This window comes from Ostrea edulis, chromosome 2, assembly GCF_947568905.1.
Source record: "Ostrea edulis chromosome 2, xbOstEdul1.1, whole genome shotgun sequence".
Lineage (NCBI taxonomy): Eukaryota > Metazoa > Mollusca > Bivalvia > Ostreida > Ostreidae > Ostrea > Ostrea edulis.
In genome coordinates this window covers 76,954,363-76,981,417 of record NC_079165.1, presented here as the reverse complement: position 1 = coordinate 76,981,417, position 27,055 = coordinate 76,954,363, and the positions used below count along the sequence as shown (strand labels likewise).

At 37.0% G+C, this 27,055-nt stretch overlaps 2 protein-coding genes across 4 annotated transcripts; both read left to right on the top strand.

Moving 5' to 3' along the window:
• Positions 1-355: 355 nt before the first annotated feature.
• Positions 356-17,070, top strand: LOC125681499 (N(4)-(Beta-N-acetylglucosaminyl)-L-asparaginase-like). Of its 3 annotated transcripts, none has more exons than XM_048921639.2 (8): positions 356-572; positions 14,816-14,969; positions 15,333-15,445; positions 15,641-15,753; positions 15,853-16,064; positions 16,142-16,249; positions 16,457-16,590; positions 16,681-17,070. In XM_048921639.2, exons 1-8 carry the CDS (start codon positions 464-466, stop codon positions 16,863-16,865), a joined length of 1,128 nt encoding a protein of 375 aa, XP_048777596.1. In that variant the 5' UTR covers positions 356-463; the 3' UTR covers positions 16,866-17,070. The 3 variants fall into 3 exon arrangements, with proteins under 3 accessions (XP_048777596.1, XP_048777597.1, XP_056009646.1); XM_048921640.2 differs by having other exon boundaries at positions 468-577; XM_056153671.1 differs by lacking the exon at positions 356-572 and having other exon boundaries at positions 14,922-14,969; positions 15,130-15,445.
• Positions 17,071-18,755: 1,685 nt separating this feature from the next.
• Positions 18,756-24,327, top strand: LOC125680461 (toll-like receptor 2). The gene is made up of 4 exons (XM_056153467.1): positions 18,756-19,530; positions 19,792-20,079; positions 20,396-20,707; positions 21,782-24,327. The coding sequence occupies exons 1-4, from the start codon at positions 18,756-18,758 to the stop codon at positions 23,965-23,967; spliced, it is 3,561 nt and encodes a 1,186-aa protein (XP_056009442.1). The 3' UTR covers positions 23,968-24,327.
• The last annotated feature ends 2,728 nt before the right edge of the window (positions 24,328-27,055 follow it).

The window sequence follows — 27,055 nt, the reverse complement described above, 5'->3', positions numbered from 1 at the left end:
GACATCACACGAGGATCAATTAACCTTAACTTGTGTGATCAAGAGAGAAACTCTACCACATCACCAGAAAAGCTAGCTCACTACCGAGGCTGTATAAGTTCCTCCTTGTACTGTCCACTACCAATGTATAGCTAGAACATCCCATGAAAGTAACCTAAAAAGCCTCAAAATCCTGGAGCCCCCAGATCCCAATTTATTGGGCCCTCTTTTAAAAATCCTTGATCCGCCACTGAATAGGTAATTATTTTCTTTATCATGTAATTGTATAATGATAACGTAATCTGATAAGCCATATGGCTGAAAGATTGAATTTAAAAAGGGTAACTATTTATATTTACACCAGCATGCTTCACAAACTGGGGGACTTATTCGCTTGAAAGATATGTACATGATGTACACTCAACAGGTAAACAGCCGGTGATAATAAACTGGAAAACATAACCATTGATTACGGAGGACTGTCATGTTGCGGATTGTAAGGGGACTAATTTTGTTGGCTCTGTTGACGGAGGGTGGGACTGCTGTTCGTATAGTCATCAACACGTGGCCCGTCACCAACTCGACGGAAGCAGGTAGAGTACGTCTTATTACGTCATTAATTCACCGGTAGTTGTAGCTAGGTATATTTTATTACTTGTAGGTATATTTTATTACTTGTAGGTATATTTCTTAAAGTGATTTACGTGCTGTGATACAGTACAGGTTATGATGTAGGAATGTAAACAAACGATAAACTGAACAAATTACAAACAAGTGCCGGATGGCAATTAGATTTTGGAACGCAGTTCGCAGTTCACTATTCGCAATTCAATAGTGAGCTGCATTCCAGAACGCAGTTCGCAATTCAAATTTCTATATGCATAAAACAACACCACACTGGAATTATAAGGATGGGGTGCCAGTTACCAACCCCAAACACTGTGAAGAAATGGTGATGGTAATCTCTCTAGTTACGGAGATCCACCCCTCCAATTTTTATGCATAACGCATAACACTTATTGAATAAACATCGGTTTCGGAATCATCGAAGACCCCTACCCAGGGGACTGAAATTTTTGTGGTAGGGTATTAGTGATCTTCTCCCACCACTGTGAAGAAATGGTGATGTTACTCTCTCTAGTTACGGAGATCCGCCCCTCCAATGTTTATGCATAACGCATTACAATTAGTGAATAAACATCGGGTTCGGAATTATCGAAGACCCCTACCCCGGGGACTGAAATTTTTGTGGTAGGGTATTAGTGGTCCTCTCCCACCACTGTGAAGAAATGGTGATGTTACTCTCTCTAGTTAAGGAGATCCGCCCCTCCAAGTTTTATGCATAGCGCATTACACCTAGTGATAAAACATCGGGTTCGGAATCATCGAAGATCCCTACCCCGGGGACTGAAATTTTGGTGGTAGGGTATTAGTGGTCTTCTCCCACCACTGTGAATAAATGGTGGTGTTACTCTCTCTAGTTACGGAGATCCGCCCCTCCAATGTTTATGCATTATGCATTACACTTAGTGAATAAACATCGGGTTCGGAATTATCGAAGACCCCTACCACGGGGACTGAAATTTTGATGGTAGGGTATTAGTGGTCCTTTCCCACCACTGTAAAGAAATGGTGATGTTACTCTCTCTAGTTACGGAGATTTGCTCCTCCAAGTTTTATGCATAACGCATTACACCTAGTGAATAAACATCGGGTTCGGAATTATCGAAGACCCCTACCCCGGGGACTGAAATTTTTGTGATAGGGTATTAGTAGTCCTCTCCCACCACTGTGAAGAAATGGTGATGTTACTCTCTCTAGTTACGGAGATCCACCCTCCAAGTTTTATACATATCGCATTACACTTAGTGAATAAACATCGGGTACGGAATCATCGAAGACCCCTACCCCGGGGACTGAAATTTTTGTAGTAGGGTATTAGTGATCCTCTCCAACCACTGTGAATAAATGGTGATGTTACTCTCTGTAGTTACGGAGATCCGCCCCTCCAATATTTATGCATAATGCATTACACTTACTGAATAAACATCGGGTTCGGAATCATCGAAGACCCCTACCCCGGGTACTGAAATTTTTGTAGTAGGATATTAGTGATCCTCTCCAACCACTGTGAATAAATGGTGATGTTACTCTCTCTAGTTACGGAGATCCGCCCCTCCAATGTTTATTCATAGTGCATTACACTTAGTGAATAAACATCGGGTTCGGAATCATCGAAGACCCCTACCCCGGGGATTGAAATTTTGGTGGAAGGGTATTAGTGGTCCTCTCTCACCACTGTGAAGAAATGGTGATGTTACTCTCTCTAGTTACGGAGATCCGCCCCTCCAATTTTTATGCATAATGCATTACAATTAGTGAATAAACATCGGGTTCGGAATTATCGAAGACCCCTACCCCGGGGAGTGAAATTTTTGTAGTAGGGTATTAGTGGTCCTCTCCCACCACTGTGAAGAAATGGTGATGTTACTCTCTCTTGTTACGGAGATCCGCCTCTCCAAGTTTTATGCATAACGCATTCCACTTAGTGAATAAACATCGGGTTCGGAATCATCGAAGACCCCCTACCCCGGAAACTGAAATTTTTGTGGTAGGGTATAAGTGGTCCTCTCCAACCACTGTACCACTGTGAAGAAATTGTGATGTTACTCTCTTTATTTATTGAGATCCGCTCCTCCAACTTTCTTTTATAACGTATTACACTTAGCGAATAAACATCGGGTTCGGAATCATCGAAGATCCCCTACCCCAGGGACTAAAATTTAAGTATGGTGTTTTATTTTTCAACTAGTAGATATATTGAACAGCGTAAAAACAAATATACAATTCTAGAAAACCATGATGTCTTATAGTAGTACTATGGACATTGTAACATCAATTCTTTGTTATATTGCATTTCTGTTTCCATTTGACCCCGTATTAAGGTTGATCGATCCTCTTGTGATGTCATAGGTTTTTGCAAAATCTTTATGTATTTAAATTTTGCACATGATTGAAATATATCTTTCAGAGGAACTTTATTCACTAAATAAAATAAAAAATTTGGTAAACTTTTGATACTGAAAAAGTTTTAAATTTCCATAGATAATCAATTATCTATAATTTTAAAAATGTTGTCAAGGGCAATAACTCCTATGCTGGAATTTCCTCTACTGCATGTCTATGACACAATGCTTTCCCTAATATCCACAATTAATATTTATTAGAGGGTGAAGCCCTCTCACGACCCGAAGGGCCGTGAGAGCGGAGCTCTCCCTATAGGTAACACGTATATACATGTTTAAAAGGGAAATATATGAAAATAATGAAAAGTAAACCATACCTATGGAACTTGAAAAGTTTGGTAGCAATGACGTTGATTCGAATATTAGCACGTGGACATGTATTCCTCCATTTTGAATCTCGTCTACCCTGGTTCAAACGTTATGTTTGTAAATTGCTAAATAACGACGCTGAATACGACGTCACAATGTACTGTTTACATCAATTGCGTTATCTTTCCAGCGTTCAATATATAGGCGGATCAAATGTCCAAAATTAGGATGCTTTGATGAAGCTCTGTCCTCGTGCTAACTTTGGGTTGATTTTTGTCTTGTTTAGGATATAGATACTAATGCCAATACTTTTTGCTTCGCCCTCAAGCACGGTCACGCCGTAAGACATATTATATCTATGAATTATCAGATTTCTTAAACTGTTGACATTTAAAATTTGTCATTTCAACAAGTTTTTATTAATTTTCATCATTCTGTTCAACGAAAATGTGCAATTTTAATTTTATGTTGATATATACTTCTGTTTTTGTATGTCTGACATCTTTAAAAGGGTGGCAACATACACATTTTCTTTGGTTATTGATTAGATTAAACTATATTGAGTGGAAATTAATACAGTTTTTCCACTTTTAACCATTAATATTGATAAGTCACATGAGGATCGACCCACCTTAAGCTGTACCCCTTACTCTATAAGGAATGAGAGTACCAAACCCCCGTATGCGTAACCCGGACGCAGTTTACCCCAAGATTGAGCGGAGGTATAAATGTCTAGGTGTTGCGTGATTGGCTAATATCAAGAGTGAAATTATTTGGAATTGAAAGAAATATTATAGAGGTTCAAATTAATTGTCAGGATGAAAAATTATCGCACAAAATCGAGAAATGACTGAGGAAATTACCATGGTAGGGGTGTGCTTAAAATGAAGTGTGTAATTTACTGCAGATTGCTATGTGTTGTCAAAAAGTACAAATATGGCCTATAAAAGGCACGGGACCCTATATATTTTTTGTCATTTTTTATCAACACTTGGAATGAACTTTGAAATGTTTGGGGTCATTTGTTTAAAATCGATATAGTTAATTAGTGAGAGGGCCAAAGGTTAACATTGAGGTCTATGGTAAATGAATTGGTACTCTTTTCCCATAAGTGTTGATGAGACCAAAAAAAAAAAAAACACTTTCTGAGAAGGAAGACAAGAAACACATGCATGTATGGATCGAAATTCTTGTACATGTACATGGGATATGGGTAAGATTAAGAAGTGTATTTTACTCTATTTCAGTTCATACCCCGAAATGAGCAGTGCGATAAATTTGTTCGTACGGACATCAAAAGTGAAAGGAAGTGGGGATTAATTGGGGTTTTGGTAAAACGCGGAACAGAAAATGGAATGGAATGGAAACAGAAATATTGTATTGTAAAATCATTGAACATTTTATGGTTATATCTTGACTAGTTACGGGGATATAATGAACATGATACATTATGATAATTTATAACACTTGAAACCCAATGATGCACAGAATTTGAAGTCGATGCTGAACAATTTATTGACCAAGATTTACCATTCAAAACATTTTCATTAAAATGACTGTCAAGGAACCATTGCTATCATAACTTTAAATAAAAAGAAAAACAGCGTTAACTTTATTAGTTGCAAAATTGTTTACAGATTTAACAAAAAACTACTAATCATATATATTGTAACACAGCAAAAATTTTCACCCCAATAGATAGTAATTATCAATATCCATGCAGTCAATAGAAAAAAAAACAACATATGATACACTGTATATCATATCAGCCCGAGTGGCCCCATATCAGCCCGTAGGTCAAAGGCCCGAGGGTTGATATGAGGCTCGAGAGTTTATACATGCATGCCATATGAAATGGATTTTGGCACATAGTATTATATTTATCATATACTGTACTTTTTCATGCTTACAGATAAGATAAGATAAGTTTTATTCCAATTTTGGGCCCAGAGGTCATAACAGCAAGACAATTTATAAAGAAGGAAATTTCAAAAAAGAAAGAAAGTTTACAACATTACATGTAGCTACAGGTTACATGGACTGCAAACTACATGTGGATGTAGCATGTTGGGGAAACGAGTACATACATATATGAATTGCTAAACATGTGTATACACAAGTAAATGGACAATATCAGTATTATACCAACATATGAATAATAAACTATAATGATTTTTGCTGTTTTAAAGCATCACTTCTTTTTCTGAAAGTTTGAACTAATATTCACTCAATTTGACAATTACTGGTTTGTCTTCATTAATAATCAACCAAATAAATTTGTCCTTATTTGTTAAATAGATAAAAAAAAAATTGTTGAGCTTGTATATACCATTAAAAAACATATTTCTCTCTTCAACATGGAATGGACAATCAGTGAGGAAATGAAATTCATCTTCTACACAATTAAGGTTACATAATTAGCATATTCTTTTGTTTCTTTCTAAAGAAATCTTCTGGCCAGAATTGGTTTTTATAAATTCATATCTTCCTCTTTCAATTCCAAGGTTATACGCACTAATTCGAAATCTACATAGAGTTTTTCGTAATTCTAGTGATTCTAAAAATATATAACTTTCCATAGTAAAGTTTTTTTTATACGAAAAATATGTTGTGAGTTTTCCTGATTTCTGACCCTCTTCTTTTTTGACCAGTAAAGTAAAAATTGTTTCCGTACCTGATTCTTCGTTTGTTTTTTGAAAAATGAGAATTTGAGGTTTTTACAATTGGGTACCAAAATGCCTATCCCCCCCCCCCCCCCCCCCGAAAATAACTAACTGCTTATGTTTTGCAGATGTACGATACAGTATGTGATTAAAAACAATAACCCATTTATCATATACCGTACATTATCATGCTTAGATATTGACTTGATCCAGCGTAGGGCTGATCAGTTCAAATCAGTCTTGACGCTCGATGGGAACAAACTTTTCTATTGCCACATATTACACTCAATAATTTTAATTTAGTATACTTTCATGCAAAATACTCGAACCTGATTGGTCGAGAAGCATTTGAAAAAACATATTGTTACCCTCTGAGAACAGAAAACACGCGCCCCAGGGTGATAGTATCTAGCAACGGGTAACAGTACTTGACAACGGGTGATATTATAAAAAAAATTATCACATGCGTCAAATTTATGCGCGTACGGTTCGCCGTAGATTGCTAGACGACGTCGTTTGAGCGTTTGTAATAAACGCGAGTACCCGCATCGAAATACGAATTATTATACTTTCATTTAAAATACTCGAATCTGATTGGTCGAGAAGCATTTGAAAAAACATATTGTTACCTTCTGAGAACAGAAAGCACGCGCCCCAGGGTGATAATATCTAACAACGGGTAACAGTACTTGACTACGGGTGATATTAAAAAAAAAATATCACATGCGTCAAATTTATGCGCGAACGGTTCGCCGTAGATTGTTAGACGACGTCATTTGAGCGTTTGTAATAAACAGGAATACCCGCATCGATATACGAAATGTCGTATGACAGTGATTGATCAAATGTCAACAGACGTAAGTTTTTCTGCTTTCCTGTTTACATAACTTCAGTATAATAAAACAAATATTGCATGTAGTTGAGGGTAACATTGAAATTTTCACCCCTCGAGAAACCATTGTCAACCTCGGCTACGCCTCGGTTGACAAAGGTTTTCTCGGGGTGAAAATTTTCAATGTTACCCTCAACTACATACAATATTTATATAATATTGCATGACAGTGATTGATCAAATGTCAACAGACGTAAGTTTTTCTGCTTTCCAGTTTACATAACATTCAGTATAATAACACAAATATTGCATGTAGTTGAGGGTAACATTGAAATTTTCACCCCTCGAGAAACCATTGTCAACCTCGCCTACGCCTCGGTTGACAATGGTTTCCTCGGGTTGAAAATTTTCAATGTTACCCTCAACTACATGCAATATTTATATATTAGTATATTTTCATGTAAAATACTCGAATCTGATTGGTCAAGAATCATTTGAAAAAACATATTGTTACCCTGTGAGAACAGAAAGCACGCCCTCTACGGTGATAGTATCTAGCAAGGGGTAGCAGTACTTGACAACGGGTGATATTATAAAAATTACCACATGCGTCAAATTTATGCGCGTACGGTTCGCCGTAGATTGCTAGACGACGTCGTTTGAGCGCAAATACCCGCATCGATATTCGAAATATCGCATGACAGTGATTGATCAAATGTCAACAGACGTAAGTCTTTCTGCTTTGTTGTTTTTATAACATTCAGTATAATAAAACAAATATTGCATGCAGTTGATGGTAACATTGAAAATTTTCACCCCCCGAGAAACCATTATCAATCCCGACTACGCCTCGGTTGACAATGGTTTTCTCAGGGTGAAAACGCCCCCAACCCCCTAAAATTTTCCAAGTTTAGGTTATAAATCAGTGCGTACTATAAAAAGAGGGAAAATGAATAACTGTATAGAGATTCCGAGCTGATTAAATTTTTTCAGTAGAAATACTAGTATGCGTTTCTTGAGAATTGTTTATACATACCTTGGTTTAATTTTTTGCAGTCACTCCTTATCTCCCTCCCCGAAGTCATGCATTGATTTTTTATTGGCTATTATAATTTTTTAAATCTACTTTCTTATTTAAAAAACGAGAAACATCTGTTGAGGCAAGAGGTGCAACATGTGATGGAATGGTGCAAGGGCGGGTCCAGGGGGGGGGGGGGGGGGGGGGGTCCAGAGGGTCCGGAACCCCCCCCCCCCCTCTGTTAACCAAAAACATTAAGTTGTTCAATTTTAACGAGATTCTGCGTCGAAAGGATATGAAAGGTGGATACTTACATGTAACAGCATCATTCAAATTTATCAACACCAGTACATCATTTAATTCCAAGATGAATAAGACGAGACGCTGGTGTATATTTACGATATTTTCGTCAGATACAAGTATCACTTAAAATTGTTAAAAATTACATGTAGCATAAAAGTTTTGTTTAAGAAATAGACAATTTAAAAGTAAAAAAAGTGCCAGGAAATGCTCGGAATACAGGATTTTGCACCATTTACCGCAGGCCCCTGGCCTATAGGGAGTAACCTTTAAATCAGCTTTTTTAAAGATTTAAAATCAGATCTGAGTATAGGAATAAAAATTACTAGAACGTGAGAAACAATTTGCAGGTATAAACTGTCTCTAGGTCTCCCTAAAATGTTAGGAACACAAGCAAAGTACATGTAGATGGAAATGGGTGGGGTTGGATATTGTGAAAAGTAGCTGACTGGTCGATCAAGTGCTAGACCCCCCCCCCCTCCATCACAAATCCTGGATCCGCCTATGAGGTGTATGTAAGAGGGATTCAAATCCAAGAAATACAAATAGATGGACTCAAATCACAGCTCAATGACGAGCAAATAAGTTTGAATAGAAAGGAATTTACTGATGATAACTTTTGCCTCATTTGAGTAGTGTTGATAAAGGTGTGTTTCTGTTTGTAAGAGGGGATGTAACTTCGCCTATGAAGGCTAATTATATGGTTAAATTTTACTCTTAAAATTCATGAGGCTCCGGGGGGCTTCGCTCCCTGGGTGCCCACCAGGGCTTTTTCCTAGACCCACTGGAGGCCTTAGGGTGGCCCCCAGACCCCCTGCCTCTGGCAAAATACCACGCCACGCCCCCTAACCAGAATGCTTGGATCCGCCCTGCAAATGTGCGTTAATGATGTTTTGCCACCGGGGGAAGGGGGCATTTAAAGTACGTGTGTTCTTTGCATTCGCTACCCATAGGTTTCGCTGCTCGCCAACACATCTGTCAATGCCGACATTTCAAAATTCTTGTATTTAATTCCCAAAAGTTTGATTCTAATCATAATGAAGTATTTTCTTCCGATTTTTTGGTGTTATCTTGGCTACATTAATCATTCAGTTTCGTTTTCCGTTCCGTTCCGTCTTCCGTTCCATTTTCCTTTCCCCCTTTTAGCAACCCCCAAAGTGTTTCAATTGGTCAATATGTCCCCTAATTCGAGATGTAAAAATGATGTATAAATCATTCAATTCTTGTAATGGGTGTTTAATGATAGATTGGTGTTTTCGGTACGTATCCGTATGCAGACTTCGCTGTAGACGTTCACACCTTTCATTTATGGAACGCCTCAATTCTCGACATCCAGTGTACAAACATATGGAGCGCCAAATTAACATAAACTCAAATAATTGAAGATATCTTCAATTATTTGAAGATATCATCAGTTCATTTGATGCGTGCAACAATTGAATTAAAGATCTCTTCAAATAATTAATGATATCTTCAATTTTGAATTATTGCGCGCAGTAATTGAATTGATGATAGCATTAATTCTTCAGGGGGGGGGGGGGGGGGGGGTGCCTACATAGTCCGCTTGCATAAATATGTATTATGGTGGTAAACAGAATAATTATAGAGTAAATCAAATGAAGTTATAGTATAGCTTTTGAACTTATTATACCCCCCGAACGAAGTTCAGGGGGGTATATAGGAATCACTCTGTCTGTCTGTCCGTCCGTCCGTCTGTCTGTGCAGATTCGTGTCCGGGCCGTAACTTTTTTGTTCTTTGACTTAGGCATACCATATTTGGCACACAGGTGGATCACCATGAGACGATGTGTCGAGTACCTTCTTGACCTCTATATGACCTTGACCTCAAGGTCAAAAGTAAAGGTTTTTACAACGGATTCGTGTCCGGGCAATAACTTCTTTGTTCTTTGACATAGGCATACCATATTTGATACATGAGTGTATCACCATGAGACGATGTGTCGGGTACCTTCATGACTTCTACATGACCTTGAACTTTGACCTCAAAGTCAAAAGTGATTATAGGGTTTTGACATAGTCATACCATAAGACATGGGTGTATCACCATGAGACTATGTGTCATGTACATTCATAACCTCTTTATGACCTTGACCTTTGATCTCAAGGTCAAAATTATAGGTTTATGCCATGGATTTGTGTTCGGACTATATCTTCCTTTTTCTTCTATAAAGGCATACCATATTTTTACACTCAGGAAAGAGGTAATTTATACCTATTCACAACATTGGGGTAAGCAGGGGTTATTCTTAATGACCATTGCTCACAGTACCTCTTGTTTTATTTTTCATTGAGAGGGAGATTGATAGCCATATATACATGTAGGCTAGACACGTAACATCGTTTTAGGAGGGGGGGGGGGGGGCAGTCCTAACCTTGATCAGACGAAAACTCAACATCTAAATAAAGAAAAATGGGGAAATAAAATATATCAAAATGAAATGGAATGGGTAAATAATCAGAAAGAAATACAAATAACAACAATACCATGGTATTGTTAATAAATCTGTCTACAAGATCAGGAATATAAATAGAAGTAAGTAAAATGCAAATCGTCAAATTAATTTTGTCTATAGCGGATCTCCGTAACTAGAGAGAGTAACATCACCATTTCTTCACAGAGGTGGGAGAGGTATACCAATACCCTACCACAAAAATTTCAGTCCCCGGGGTAGGGGTCTTCGATGATTCCGAACCCGATGTTTATTCACTAAGTGTAATGCGTTATGCATAAACATTGGAAGGGCGGATCTCCGTAACTAGAGAGAGTAACATCACCATTTCTTCACAGTGGTGGGAGAGGACCACTAATACTCTACCACAAAAATTTCAGTCCCCGGGATAGGGGTCTTCGATGATTCCGAACCCAATGTTTATTCACTAATTGTAATGCGTTATGCATAAAAATTGGAGGGGCGGATCTCCGTAACTAGAGAGAGTAACATCACCATTTCTTCACAGTGGTGGGAGAGGACCACTAATACTCTACCACAAAAATTTCAGTCCCCGGGATAGGGGTCTTCGATAATTCCGAACCCGATGTTTATTCGCTAATTGTAATGCGTTATGCATAAAAATTGGAGAGGCGGATCTCCGTAACTAGAGAGAGTAACATCACCATTTCTTCACAGTGGTGGGAGAGGACCACTAATACCCTACTACAAAAATTTCAGTCCCCGGGGTAGGGGTCTTCGATGATTCCGAACCCGATGTTTATTCACTAAGTGTAATGCACTATGCATAAACATTGGAGGGGCGGTTCTCCGTAATTAGAGAGAGTAACATCACCATTTCTTCACAGTGGTGGGAGAGGACCACTAATACCCTACTACAAAAATTTCAGTCCCCGGGGTAGGGGTCTTCGATGATTCCGAACCCGATGTTTATTCACTAAGTGTAATGCATTATGCATAAACATTGGAGGGGCGGTTCTCCGTAATTAGAGAGAGTAACATCACCATTTCTTCACAGTGGTGGGAGAGGACCACTAATACCCTACTACAAAAATTTCAGTCCCCGGGGTAGGGGTCTTCGATGATTCCGAAACCGATATTTATTCACTAGGTGTAATGCGTTATGCATAAAACCTGGAGGGGCGGATCTCCGTAACTAGAGAGATTACCATCACCATTTCTTCACAGTGTTTGGGGTTGGTAACTGGCACCCCATCCTTATAATTCCAGTGTGGTGTTGTTTTATGCATATAGAAATTTGAATTGCGAACTGCGTTCTGGAATGCAGTTCACTATTGAATTGCGAATTGTGAACTGCGAACTGCGTTCCAAAATCTGAAAGCCGTGCCGGATACATGTAAGATGTCTAGAATTTTGTATAATATCATATCAATGTTTTCCAACATGACTATGAGTATCCATTCAGGACAATCGTTATGTTGTGTACCTGCCGTTTTTCACTCATGGTGAGAATGAAAAATAGACCTGATTTTGCATACATATATTGAGGAGGCGGTATGGCAAGCCCTTTACTAGTTATTCGTAAAATAAGATATCTCTTCAAATGTCTCTTCCCAGGTACATTGTATCTGGGTTCTCTCTTCCACCAATACAAACTGGGCGCCACCAGATGACTGAAAAATTCCTGAGTGTGGCGGAAAACATCAATGAATCAATCAATCAAATATAGAAAACTAATGAAAAATTAAACCATACCTATGGAACTTGAAAATTTCACAGGTGCTTGTGGACAGGACTTCCGGTGACCTCCTTTTGTATTTTTAAATGTTCAATTCCTTAGGTATTTCAGACGTATTTTTGATAAAATATGTAACTTCAGAGTTTATATATTTCAATGGAATACACAAATCTCGCATAGAAACCGTTTTTAAAAATGTTATATCATCGATTATAAAATATGTATAAACTCTGAAGTTACAATTTTATCAAAAATACGTCCGAAATACCCAAGGAATTGAACATTTAAAAATACAAGAAGGGGGGTACCGGAATTCCTGTCCACAAGCACCTGTGCAAAATTTTGGTCCCAATGGTGTCGATTCAAATACTAGCGCGTGGACATGTATTTCTCCATTTTGAATCTCGTGTACCCAAGTTCACGTCGTCCTGAGATGTTACATAAAATCCGTAAAAGCATGTAAATCTTATTTTCTTAATCATATATAATCACTCCTCGATTAACGCGATTGTACAATGTCTCCTATGTTTGTGTATTTGCTAAAGAGCGACGCTGAATATGACGTCCCAATGCTCTGATTACATCAGTTGCATAGCGTTTCCCGCGTTCAATAAATAGGCGGATCAAAACTATCTAAAGTTAGAATACCTTGATTGAGCTCTGTCCTCACACGTTAGGTGCTAATATTTCGGGATATATTTTTTTCCTGTTATAGATCTAGATACTAATGCCAATATTTTTTGATTCGCCCTCAAACACGGTCACGCCGTAAGACGTAAGACATATTATGATGTAACCCTATTTCCTAAACAATCAAAATACTTCTAGTGTAAAAATGGCGAGAAAAGTTGATGAGGTGGTTGGGGTAGCATTATCAAGTTGCCGAGAGACTAAATCCAGTCGAACTCACATATTTATCAATATATTGTCTTTGTTTTTTTGTTACCTGTATAGTGTATACACTTCACATGCGGTAAACGCAAAACCTTTGCTCAGCATTGCAGCCATCGTGACTTGTTAAGACTTACTTTGGCGGACATCCGGTTTAGGGAGAATTCCTTAAGTATTCAAACTAATAAAAATATTGGAAAATGATATCTCTTTCTCTTTGAGAGATATGTCTTTTTCAACGATTAAAGAGATATCTCTTATACTTTGAGAGATATTTATCTAGGGATTCTTAGAGAGATATCTCTTTAAGTTAAGAAGATATATTTCAAGTAAAAAATATATTTCTCAGACAAAAAGAGATATTGCTTTAAGTGAAAGATATATCTCTCAGTGAAAGAGATATTTCTCAAAGTGAAAGAGATATCTCTTAAAGTATAAGAGACATCTTTCTAAGTAAAAAGAGATATATCTCAAAGTGAAAGAGATGTCTCTAAGTGTAAGAGATCTTTCTTTCTTTTTTTTTTTTTTTTTTTTTTTTTTTTTTTTTTTTAGAAAGATATCTCTTAACATTAAGAGATATTTCTCATTTTAAAGAGATATCTCTTTAAAATGAGAAATATCTCTTTGATTTAAAGAGACATCTTATTTTTCGAATAAATTGTAAAAGGGCTTGCCATAAGGAGGGGTTACCTACATCGTAGGTCGTTCGTTGTACTCTCTTCTTTGCAAGCATTCTAACTTGCAATGGTCAGTGTAAACCCCACTTTTCAATTTCTTCATCTTCTGCTCTTCTCTGCCTCCAAGGTAGGATTGTTTTTCCCATGCTAATTTCTGCCATTGTTAAATCCTTTTCAAAACTGATATCCCAGGGATCACGAAATTAGTATCTGCTATCGTTTAGAAGTACGCATTTAAACTTCACGTTTATAACCGTCTCGGACCAACACTGTATATAATTTTTTTTGTTTCGTTCAAGTTTTAAAAGGAACTCTGTCCCATTCTTGGTTTATGATAACATATTCTTTAATGATTCGAAATCAAAGATAAATAAAGATCTCTAAGATGATACTATTTTGGCGACACATGGTTCAGATTTATAAAGTAAAGAAGAAATAGTTTGGATTTCAAGACGTCCATACTTCAATGCACTGAGATTCTGGAAAAGCCTTAAAATTCGTTTTTACTTTGAATCAGAAGTCTTCTAAAGTTTCATGTACGTATTCTATATATGCAACTGTAAACAAAAAAAGGGGGGAAAAGAGATTGATTGAATGTATATTGTTTAACGTCCCTCTCGAGAATATTTCATGCATATGGAGACGTCACCATTGCCAGTGAATGGCTGCAAAATTTAGGCCTATGCTCGGCACTTGGACCTTTGAGCAGGAAGGGATCTTTATCGTGCCACACCTGCTGTGACACGGGAACTCGGTTTTTGCGGTCTCAGCCGCCCCCTTTAGCCGTCTCTTATGACAAGCAAGGGGTACTGAGGACCTATTCTAACCCGGATCCCCACGGGAAAGAAGAAAGAAAAAATGAGCCCTGAAAATTTAGCGAGAGAAAAAAGAAGTAATCCCGCATGGGTTTGACATCCTGTTGATTAAAATGTGTCATAATGTCTGAACAGCATGGAAGACTTTAATGAACAACGGAAGTGCTGTTGACGCCGTGGTAGACGGCTGTAGTCAGTGTGAAGCACAGGAATGTCGGGGTACAGTTGGAGCTAACGGAAGTCCGGACGAAGACGGCGAAACCACTCTAGACGCCATGATTATGGACGGGTATGTGGTGCAATCGACAAACCTCGAACAATCTCACTACTCTTTACGAAAAAGGCCGAGATGTGCCGAGTAGTACATATGTATGTGACAATGTGTTAAAGTTGTTTACAACCCACGTTAAGTACATTGCTTAATTTCAGAATTTTTATTCACAATGTAGATTTGTGATTTATTTCCAAATTGAAAATATATTGGAATAACCATGGATTGTCACTAACATTGGAATTACCATAGCCGGTTCGTATGCATAAACCCATGATTGTAGACGACTTTGGAAGCTAAATTACTAGTAATTAGTGAAATGACTACTTTAAATATGATTTTCAATACTGCCTTTATGTATTTGTTCTTTCTGGTCGGTAGATACACTATGGATGTAGGCGCCGTGGGCTGTTTGCGACGAGTGAAGACCGCCATTGCTGTGGCACGTGCGGTAATGGATTACACCAGTCACACGCTCTTGGTGGGAGATTTGGGTACGTTAGTAAATGAAAATCTCCTGACATACAATACACTGACGAGGGGAGATCATTTGTGTCAATCGGATCACGCGCTCGTCATTTTCCGTAACCGGTTACGGAAATAGCCGAGTAGTTACGATTGCATTTTTGCATGTCAGTACATGAAACTCATCCGGATGATCACTCAATCAGACTTTTAATGATTTCTAGCGACAAAGTTTGCTTTGGAGAACGGATTTACGGAAACTAATCTTACGGGGGACAGGTCTATCAATATTTGGAAAGATTGGCAATCAAACAACTGCCAACCAAACTTCAGAGAAGTGAGTACATGTCGTTAAGTGCTTGAGATATAGTTTAATCTAATAATGAATCGTGAATTATGTAAATTGTTTTAAAAATTATGTAAATTTTCTTTCAAGAATGTTACACCGGATCCTAAACACAATTGTGGACCGTACCAACCAAAATCAAATTTGATGGAATATTCCGAGGAACAGCCCAATACAAGGAGTGACGCCAGTTCCGGATATGACGTAGATAATCACGACACAATTGGCATGATAGCTATTGACCTATCTGGAAACGTCAGTGCAGGGACATCAACCAATGGACTGAATCATAAAGTCCCGGGGCAAGTTTCATTTTGGAATATTCAATGTTGTGTCGAAAATATCGAGTTTTACATAAAAATTAGCATAATTTTTGTAGTCGAGTCGGAGATTCACCAATAATGGGGGCGGGTTCATATGCAATGAATGGTGCTGGAGGGGCAGCCGCTACCGGCAATGGGGATATCATGATGAGATTTCTTCCGGCGTACGTATAACTGGCTACTAATTCATAAATACTGGATGTTGGAGGATACATTACATATACGTTTTCAATCATAATACCATGAAATAACCTCCTGCAGAATAATTGAAATCTTATTCCAACATCTGACAATATTATTTTACCGACTAACTCCTTGAATACGATGTTGCAAATAACCAACAATTAGAAATTATCCGTGCATTTCTTAAGCTACAATGCAGTGATGCAAATGCAAGCTGGCATGGATCCAATGACCGCCTTACAAAGATCAATGGCGCCTGTTATTAAATTTTACCCATCATTCCGCGGTGCGATGATTGCTGTCAATATGGAGGGAAAGTATGGTATGTTTAAGGAAATAACAAATACTGATTTTGACTTCCTCTATAACCAGCCTATTTTATTTTCTATGAGTGTCTTTTAATTGCATGCAGGTGCTGTTTGCTATGGTTACACTAACTGGACATTCTGCGTTGCAGACGACACTACACCGGTAGTGAAACTAAATTACATAAACTGCACAGAAAGCATGACAATAGTTACAAACTCGGCAAACTTTGACATTATACCCATAGAAATCGCTCTCATTGTTACTTTTACTGGTCGCCTTATATTTTGAACGTAATCATGAATGTTTCTGTATATCAAAATTACAATACATGTATATATATATATATATATATATATATATAGGGAAGTCGTTGTGGCCGAGTGGACTTACGCACTGGTTTGACAGTCTTGCTAATTTCAGTTGTGATTATTTCGTGCTTTATATATATATGTGTGTGTGTGTGTGTGTTTAATTATATTAATTATGTTTGTAATAATGTGTGTCTGTAATATATATCATATATTCACTTGCATATAGTGAGTGAGGGGTCGCTTTTAGTAGCGGTCCAACATGTGACCCGTTGTCCACGCCACGGAGGCAGGTGGGGTTATGTCAGCAGATTTTTGTGTTCATCGAGTATTGACTTCCACGTGTTCACTTGTGTTCATCATCGAATGCTGACTTTCGAATATACCTCCATAAATACACAATTTTGTAACCGACTGTGTAAGCTAATATGAGTGCAATGATTGGATTTGAGCTATTGCAGGAGCACTATGGACGTTTAAAAATGACTGCCAGTGGCGTAGCTAGGTTTTAAATATTTGTAGGGGGGGGGGGGGGGAGGGGTAGCCGTCCCAGAAGCTGAGGACATTTTTCGTTTACGTTGATAAGAAATTAACGAAAATATTTGTAAGCACGTGCTTACAGTGCTACAATGTAGCTATGCCACTGACTGCTTTGCAGATTTTAACACATCAGAGAAATTTGGTATAGATGAAAAGTGGAGGGTATGTGCAATAATATTTTGAAATTGAACTTTCAAATTTACTGTACTCAGTCAAAAAATGCAGTTTTAATAGAAAACAATTTGAAAATATAAAACCCTCGTTGGACTCGAACCTGCCATCAGCAGTCTACATGTTAACCGACTGAGCTACCCATGCAGTTAGTTTCGGTGCACCGCGATTCATACCATTCGATTCGATGCACCGATTACAAATTCCGGATTTCGGTTCGGTTTAGATTTTACTTACACCAAAACAACAAATATGGCGTCCTAGTAATGTGCAGAACATGTGTTTTTTTATGCAACAGAGATTTAAATCACTACTGTGTTGAGAGTTAGCATTTTCACATTTCAGATACCAACAGAATATGGTCTGTAAGATCATTGCAGTTTATCTTTACATGACATATACCATTTCTATCAGTGGTGGAGTGAAATCAACATCGTAGGTAATGGCACAGATTTGACAGTTAATATGAGAGAACTAAATCAATAAAGGAGATATTTTGAAAGCCTCTCAATTGATAGAATTGTTGAATTTTTGCATATCAATGAAAACAATATCATATACATTTTAGATTATTAATATAAGAAATTTTAATAGACTGTCAGTGTTTTCTTTTTTCTATCAAAGTTATAAAATGCCATTATGAATAGATATGATGTTTACAAATGATGACATATAGTTATATAACTTGAATCAAATCAAATAAAAAATGCTACTCATTAAAATTGTTAATTTTTGTGGTGTCATTAGATAAATTGGACCTAACATGAACCGAATCGAAAATAACCGAACCGTGCTGTTCTGAATCGAAACCGAACCGAACCGAATCGAGCTAACCCTGAATCGTCCCAGCCCTAGCAATTAGGCAAAAGGAATATACAAATATTGCTGAATCCGCCTTTATACCCCTTTAAGAACATTTTCTCCATTGGAATTATTCGACACATGGTTTTATTTGTAATTGTGGTGAATTCTCTACTTTCAAATTGTTATTAGACGTGTTTCCAGGGGTTTGTGTTTGCCTTACTCTCAGTTTTGTATTTTATTTATCACTGTTCGTTATCTGAAGTAACATCTGGTATAGATGCAAAGTGGAGGGTATGTGCAATCAGATTTTGGAATCGTAAACCTACAAATTTACCCCAATTAGTGGGAAAAAAGAATGCAGAGACTGGAGCCCACAATCTACAGATCAGTAGTTAACACATCCATACAGATAGAAAATCTACAGATCAGTAGTTACACATCCATACAGATAGACAATCTACAGATCAGTAATTACACATCCATACAGATAGACAATCTACAGATCAATAATTACACATCCATACAGATAGACAATCTACAGATCAGTAGTTACACATCCATACAGATAGACAATCTACAGATCAGTAGTTACACATCCATACAGATAGACAATCTACAGATCAATAATTACACATCCATACAGATAGGCAATCTACAGATCAGTGGTTACACATCCATACAGATAGACAAACTACAGATCAGTAATTACACATCCATACAGATAGACAATCTACAGATCAGTGGTTACACATCCATACAGATAGACAATCTACAGATCAGTAGTTACACATCCATACAGATAGACAATCTACCGATACTAGTTAACACATCCATACAGATAGACAATCTACAGATCAGTGGTTACACATCCATACAGATAGACAAACTACAGATCAGTAATTACACATCCATACAGATAGACAATCTACAGATCAATAGTTACACATCCATACAGATAGACAATCTACAGATCAGTAGTTACACATCCATACAGATAGACAATCTACCGATACTAGTTAACACATCCATACAGATAGACAATCTACAGATCAGTAATTACACATCCATACAGATAGACAATCTACAGATCAATAGTTACACATCCATACAGATAGACAATCTACAGATCAGTAGTTAACACATCCATACAGATAGACAATCTACAGATCAGTAATTACACATCCATACAGATAGACAATCTACAGATCAGCAGTTAACACATCCATACAGATAGACAATCTACAGATCAGTAGTTACACATCCATACAGATAGACAATCTACAGATCAGTAATTACACATCCATACAGATAGACAATCTACAGATCAGCAGTTAACACATCCATACAGATAGACAATCTACAGATCAGTAATTACACATCCATACAGATAGACAATCTACAGATCAGTGGTTACACATCCATACAGATAGACAATCTACAGATCAGTAATTACACATCCATACAGATAGACAATCTACAGATCAGTGGTTACACATCCATACAGATAGACAATCTACAGATCAGTAATTACACATCCATACAGATAGACAATCTACAGATCAGTAATTACACATCCATACAGATAGACAATCTACAGATCAGTGGTTACACATCCATACAGATAGACAATCTACAGATCAATAATTACACATCCATACAGATAGACAATCTACAGATCAGTAGTTAACACATCCATACAGATAGACAATCTACAGATCAGTAATTAACACATCCATACAGATAGACAATCTACAGATCAGTAATTACACATCCATACAGATAGACAATCTACAGATCAGTAGTTACACATCCATACAGATAGACAATCTACAGATCAATAATTACACATACATACAGATAGACAATCTACAGATCAGTAATTACACATTCATACAGATAGACAATCTACAGATCAGTAATTACACATCCATACAGATAGACAATCTACAGATCAGCAGTTAACACATCCATACAGATAGACAATCTACAGATCAGTAATTAACACATCCATACAGATAGACAATCTACAGATCAGTGGTTACACATCCATACAGATAGACAATCTACAGATCAGTAATTACACATCCATACAGATAGACAATCTACAGATCAGTGGTTACACATCCATACAGATAGACAATCTACAGATCAGTAATTACACATCCATACAGATAGACAATCTACAGATCAGTAATTACACATCCATACAGATAGACAATCTACAGATCAGTGGTTACACATCCATACAGATAGACAATCTACAGATCAATAATTACACATCCATACAGATAGACAATCTACAGATCAGTAGTTAACACATCCATACAGATAGACAATCTACAGATCAGTAATTAACACATCCATACAGATAGACAATCTACAGATCAGTAATTACACATCCATACAGATAGACAATCTACAGATCAGTAGTTACACATCCATACAGATAGACAATCTACAGATCAATAATTACACATACATACAGATAGACAATCTACAGATCAGTAATTACACATTCATACAGATAGACAATCTACAGATCAGTAATTACACATCCATACAGATAGACAATCTACAGATCAGTAGTTACACATCCATACAGATAGGCAATTGCATTCAAAAGGAATATTCATGTATTGCTGATATCTATATTTTCATTCCAGTTTCAAAGGAAAGTCAGCCATTATTCATCATGAAGTCTACGGTATACACGTGTCCATTGTCTTGTCGTCTGTTAACATGTGAAATATCGGAGATTCGGAGTGTTTAAAAGGTCCAAGCTAATTTTGTGTCCACCTTAATTACATATATGTATCTAAGTTTTGCTGTCCAACTATACTGTGACAGTTTACATTAGTTTTATACAAGTCATCGTCGCAAAGGAGAAGAGCGTACATTTCAGCCATGGCTTGTGACGATGTATGCAAGTTGAAAGGTATAAATCCGGAATATGATATAAAATGACTATTTGATTACTTTTTTAATCGTTGAAATTCGGTGTCCTGTAATAGGAGTTACAAACCTTTCTCTATTATACATACCAAAGGTACAAACCTTTCTCTCTATTACATTCCGAGTGTACAAAACCTTTCTCTATTATACATACCAAAGGTACAAACCTTTCTCTCTATTACATTCCGAGTGTACAAAACCTTTCTCTATTATACATACCAAAGGTACAAACCTTTCTCTCTTTTACATTCCGAGTGTACAAAACCTTTCTCTCTTTTACATTCCGAGTGTACAAAACCTTTCTCTCTTTTACATACTGAGGGTACAAACCTTTCTCTCTTTTACATACCGAGGGTACAAACCTTTCTCTCTTTTACATACCGAGGGTACAAAAAACATTTGGAGTTTTTTGATAAGAAATTAACATAGCACAACAAAGTATTCGAAAACCCGGAAATATTAATCTGCATTTCCGGGAAATAAAACACTATACTGAAAAGCACAACATAAATGCTTACAACATGGCAACGATCGGGGAGAGGTTTATTTTTCTAAACGTATTGTGGATTGTCTTTGTGGCGGGATTTTCTTGGACATTCATACAAAACATCAAATGCCCACGTCTGTGTAAGTGTTACACAAATCACACAGTGATATGCACTGGACATCACAGGCAGTTATACTACATTCCTCCTCTACCACTAAACACCACTAGCCTCCTATTCAACCAGAATTCGCTACGGAATCTAGGTGAGGATGTGTTTAAAAATTTATCTCATTTACACCTAACGCGACTTGTACTGAGGAGAGACAACATTCATAGCGTAGACAGACGTGCCTTCGAGTCACTTCCATTCCTTCAGGGTTTAGATCTGAGTGAAAACATAGCACTACGATCGATCAAGTTAAAAAATGTTTTCTATGGATTACGAAACAATGATTTGCGAGAATTATACCTTGACAAAATGAACGTATTCAATTTACATGCAGATCATTTTAAGTATCTGAACAAAACAAGGTTAAAACTCATTTCATTGGATGATAATCATTTGAAAATATTCTTCGGGTTCGGATTATCGTTATTCACAGAGCTGCGAGAAGTTTCTTTAGGAAACAATATGATAACGACAGTCAACCTCAATAGGACTTTTTATCAACTTGAAACACTGGTACTAAAGAAAAACAAACTATCTTCTGTGCCCGAATTCTGTGAAAGCTATGAACATAAAAAATCATTTGTTCCAAATCTTCAAACTCTCGATATAAGTTCTAACTTCTTAAAGGCTGTGAAAGGTGGCCAATTTCGGGTAGAGTGTTTACCGAAACTAAAACGTTTAGTGCTCAGTAACAACGCAATTAAAACATTGGGAAGTAATTTGATCAGCCACTTGCCTTGCCTTCTGTACCTGTCTATCGAAAATCTACACGACCATTTAACTGTCATCGATCTTGCCATTAACAGTACCACTCTGCGGCATTTGACTTTGGCCAATAATTTCAATTTCTTTATGGACAATATAGATTCCCAACTGTTTTGGCACAGTCCGAATCTTGAGGTGCTGGATATGACAAACATAAATTTTGCTGTGACGGATGGTACAAAAGAAAAGATTTTTAATCTATTCAAACCACTGAAAAACTTAAAGACACTTCTGTTGAATAGAACCTCGCTGTCCGTTTTCCCAAGTCGTTTGTTTTCAGCAATGTCATCTTTAACTCGACTCTCTCTTCAGAACTGCAAATTCAGCCAAACAAACATGAGTGTGTTTACAACAGCAAGACTGAAGACTCTAATACTCGACGATAATTTGATTTCTACCATCAATGCAACATCATTACCACCATATGTTGATAAGATTGGTTTGCAAAACAACCCTTTCCTTTGCAACTGCGACCTGGTTTGGTTTCGGGACTGGATCGCGCAAAATTCTCACAGGCTTCTAGGTTGGCCCAAAGGTTACATCTGCAAGGTACCGAAGGAGTGGGAAAGACAGCCGCTTTCGAGATTTAACTTGGATTATTCACATTGTCATCCTCCTAATCCTTATGTTATAGCTCCCATTGGTGTAGGCATAGGTGTTTTGATAATCATGTCTGTGACAGTAATTCTATATCGGAAACGCTGGCACCTTAAATATTACTTATATCTCCTCAGAGCACAGAGGCGAGGGTATGAAAGTCTTGGAGGCGAAGATTTTCTGTACGATGTCTTCGTGGCGTACAATTCCAAGGATCGCATGTGGATCATTTCAGAAATGATACCACGACTAGAGATCAAGGAAAATATGAGACTCTGTTTGCATGAAAGGGATTTTGAGGCTGGTAAATTGATTGTGGACAACATCACCGATAACATTCACAAGAGCCGTAAAATTCTTATTGTTTTGTCGAACAATTTTGTACAGAGTCATTGGTGTCGATTTGAAATCATGTTGGCACAGTCGTTAAATGTTGAACGTGATGCAGTGATAATTGTGGTTTTGGAGGAAATTCTCACGAAAAACATGACAAAATCTCTTCATTTGTTATTGACGACAACCACTTATATTGAGTGGATTAACGAGGACTCGTCGAAGAAATTATTTTGGGACCGGCTTGTCTTAGCATTTAGATAATAAAAACATTCATTGATGGTTTGTTATCGTTTCCTGAAGGAAAAATGACAAAAATAAACCTGTCAATAATCTAAAAAACCAACTTTTTACGGATTTTGTTCATGATGCAGATTTGATATTACCTCTTTGTGACGAAGTGAATAAGGCACAACCTAGATTTAGACTCATATTTATTGAATATATAAAATACTGCTTCTTCAAAACGAATAAAGCAATGATTATGCACAAATTCTTTCAATCTGTAATGTACATCATTGTGTCGATCTGTGTATTTGTACACGAACACTTTGACATATATCTGTAATGATTTGGAATTCGACGTCTGAGATGCGCAAAATTATAACTTTTCTTCAAACATAGAATTTGGCGCCAGGAACAAATCCTTTCTACCGTGTTTTGCAACTTCACTGGTATTAAACTGATATACGTAACTGCAGTTACGTACATCCCAAGATGGTGGAAGAAGAAACGAATAATTTTTCAATTTAGATTATATCTTATCCTATCAATTATTCAGTGATATTAATTAGTAAAGTTTGTGTATTTCTTTACGCTTTATCGTCCAGAATGGTAAAATCCGTTTGTTTCTCCTGAATGGACGAGTTAAACTCCTGTGTAAACACACAAGTGATGTATGTCACTCATCAAAATATTTTTGGTTGATGTACGTAATTTTCCTATATGATGTACGTAACTGTGCAATTCACTCGCAGTTCGACAAACCCTAAAGCTTGCTTTCTAAGCAGCTAAACAAGCAGAGAAGTAATGCACATACTTTGTGGCAGAGAAAGAATGTCATTAGAGATAAAAAAAAAACCAAACAAACAAAAAAACAAAAACCTCATCCTATAACCTCTTGAGATATTTGATACGAACAGATGCTGCACACAGGGAAAAGGGGGGTATTACTCCAAATTTTGTACCATTTAAAGCTATGCCTATTCCTTGGAGGACAAATTTTGAATTTTGGTGTCTTTTGGAGGTCCAACAAAACCGTAGTATTTCTGTCGGGGGAGGGTGGGTGGGTGGGTAGGTACATGTAAAATGGATGTTTTAGGGTTGGTTTTCTTGGTATTTTGACTGAAGGGGTTAAACATTTAAAGGAGAAATTTACATCATTATCATTAACTTGTATGAATGTTTCACAAGCTTAGACGATCTTGATTTTAAGATGTTTTGTATTTTTCAGGTTACGTAGATTTTCAGTAATTCTTTATTATTGTTTTTGGGCGGGGGTGGGGGTGGGGGTTAAAATGTGCATAGATATTTGGTGGATGTTTTTACCAGGTATTTCTTTAGGATACGTTGACAAACATAATTTGTATGGTATTCTTTTGCTGCAATACTACGTAGACTCAATTACTCTGCTGGAATTAACTCTCCTGGAAAATTTTCATGTGATCTTCAGAGCTTCAGAGTCTGTTTTATCCGAGTACAATTAATAGCAATTACCTTCAATATATTATTTTAATATAATTTCACGCGCGTTCTCATCTGCATATGCATGATATACATAAGTGTTGTAACACGTCGAAATTTTCATATAAAATTACATTTTTTCAAACAAACAAAAATCTGTTGAAAGCCATTTTCATCCGATTTTTGTGAAAATTCTTATTGTGAAATTCAGAAATATATCTAATTTCACTGTTTAATGTTGAAATATTTTTATTACTAAGGCTGAACCAGTTTAAATTTTGATTCTTTGGATTTTTTTATGGGAAAAAAAAAGGGGCGAGCAAGCGAATTTTTATCTTTTATTCAAACTAAAGACATATCATCATATATTAGTAATTATCTATTATATAAGCACCAGTTCAAATGGCAGCAGGAGAAATGGTTGAGGTAGAAAACGTTGGGGATCAATCGTTTGTAGGGACCAACCATGTAACTTGCGGAAAGGGGCTATGATTTTTTTTTATTTTGTTGCTGACGAAAAAAAAATTGGCGCAGAAAAAAAAAATAATAGAAAAAAACCAAACTATCTGACTCAAGGTTTTGCACTAATAGTAGTAGTCCAAGATAAAAGTAATGCAAAATTAAACTGGAAAAAATTGTCGCGAAGCATAAATTAATAAACATTTGTAGCCCGCTGAATGCGGAAAAAATTCTGTCGCGAACACCCCCCACCCAACCAACCAACCAAGTTAAATGACCGATCCCTTATCCTTTTGTTACAAAAACATGATCGATGCTGTACATGCTCATACTACCGTTGAAGAATATATGTGGCGTACTTTAAATGAAGTTTATCAGTGATTGTGCCATTTTTTGATTGATTGCTTTTTAACTTATAGCATTATAGGTACTACATCATAGATATGAAAGAACGTTCCTAAATCTTCTTAAAAGAGCTTAAATTGAATGTTTGATTTGATGGCATGTTGGTAGCATTATTTAACATGTGATTTTTATTGATGAAGACATTCGATCGGGCTTTTTGAATGAACAATTGAATAAAAGTTTAATGGGGATCTTTTGAGTTACGTACATCTTTTATGTGCAAATCAGAAAGTTACGTACATCATATTGTGAAAATTACGTACACCAATCTACGTATTTCAAATACCGATTACGGCAAATTCGGGACAGTATCATGAAGACTTTGGGTACAGTTGTGAACTATTGATATAAATAGACATCCTCTTTCGTGAAGTGTATTTCACTTAAGTTTGCTTTCTAAAAGACAAACACATCGCTATTCTAATTTACCTGTTTCTTCTTCCGCCATCTTGAGATGTACGTAACTGCAGTTACGTACTAGTACATCAGTTTAATACCAGTGAACTTAGATGCTTTAGTAATGGATCGGTTGTTTGTTTGTGTCTTCACGTCCCGTCGAGAAGTTTTCACTCATATTGAGACGCCACCAATTGGAAGTGAAGTGTCACTAATTTAGACCGATGTTTGGCGTTTACAGACGTAGAAGTGAGGGTTCTTTAACGCGCTGACGCCTGCCGTGACACAGGATCTCTGTTTTTAAAGTCATATCCGAAAGACCCGCAATTCTCACTTCTAAAAGAAAGGTGAAGATAACGAGCAGTGATCAATCTCATAACTCCTATAAGGAATACAAAATAAAGAGCTG

What these genes read in the sequence shown, in the direction of transcription:
- LOC125681499 (XM_048921639.2), top strand. Translation starts at nt 464, where the DNA reads ATGTTGCGGATTGTAAGGGGACTAATTTTGTTGGCTCTGTTGACGGAG. An exon ending in GCTCTTGGTGGGAGATTTGG is followed by an intron (nt 15,446 to 15,640) that starts GTACGTTAGTAA and finishes AATGATTTCTAG; the next exon opens with CGACAAAGTTTGCTTTGGAG. An exon ending in GCCAACCAAACTTCAGAGAA is followed by an intron (nt 15,754 to 15,852) that starts GTGAGTACATGT and finishes TTTTCTTTCAAG; the next exon opens with AATGTTACACCGGATCCTAA.
- LOC125680461 (XM_056153467.1), top strand. Translation starts at nt 18,756, where the DNA reads ATGCAGAGACTGGAGCCCACAATCTACAGATCAGTAGTTAACACATCC. An exon ending in GATAGACAATCTACAGATCA is followed by an intron (nt 19,531 to 19,791) that starts GTAGTTAACACA and finishes CCATACAGATAG; the next exon opens with ACAATCTACAGATCAGTGGT. An exon ending in GATAGACAATCTACAGATCA is followed by an intron (nt 20,708 to 21,781) that starts GTAGTTAACACA and finishes AAATTAACATAG; the next exon opens with CACAACAAAGTATTCGAAAA.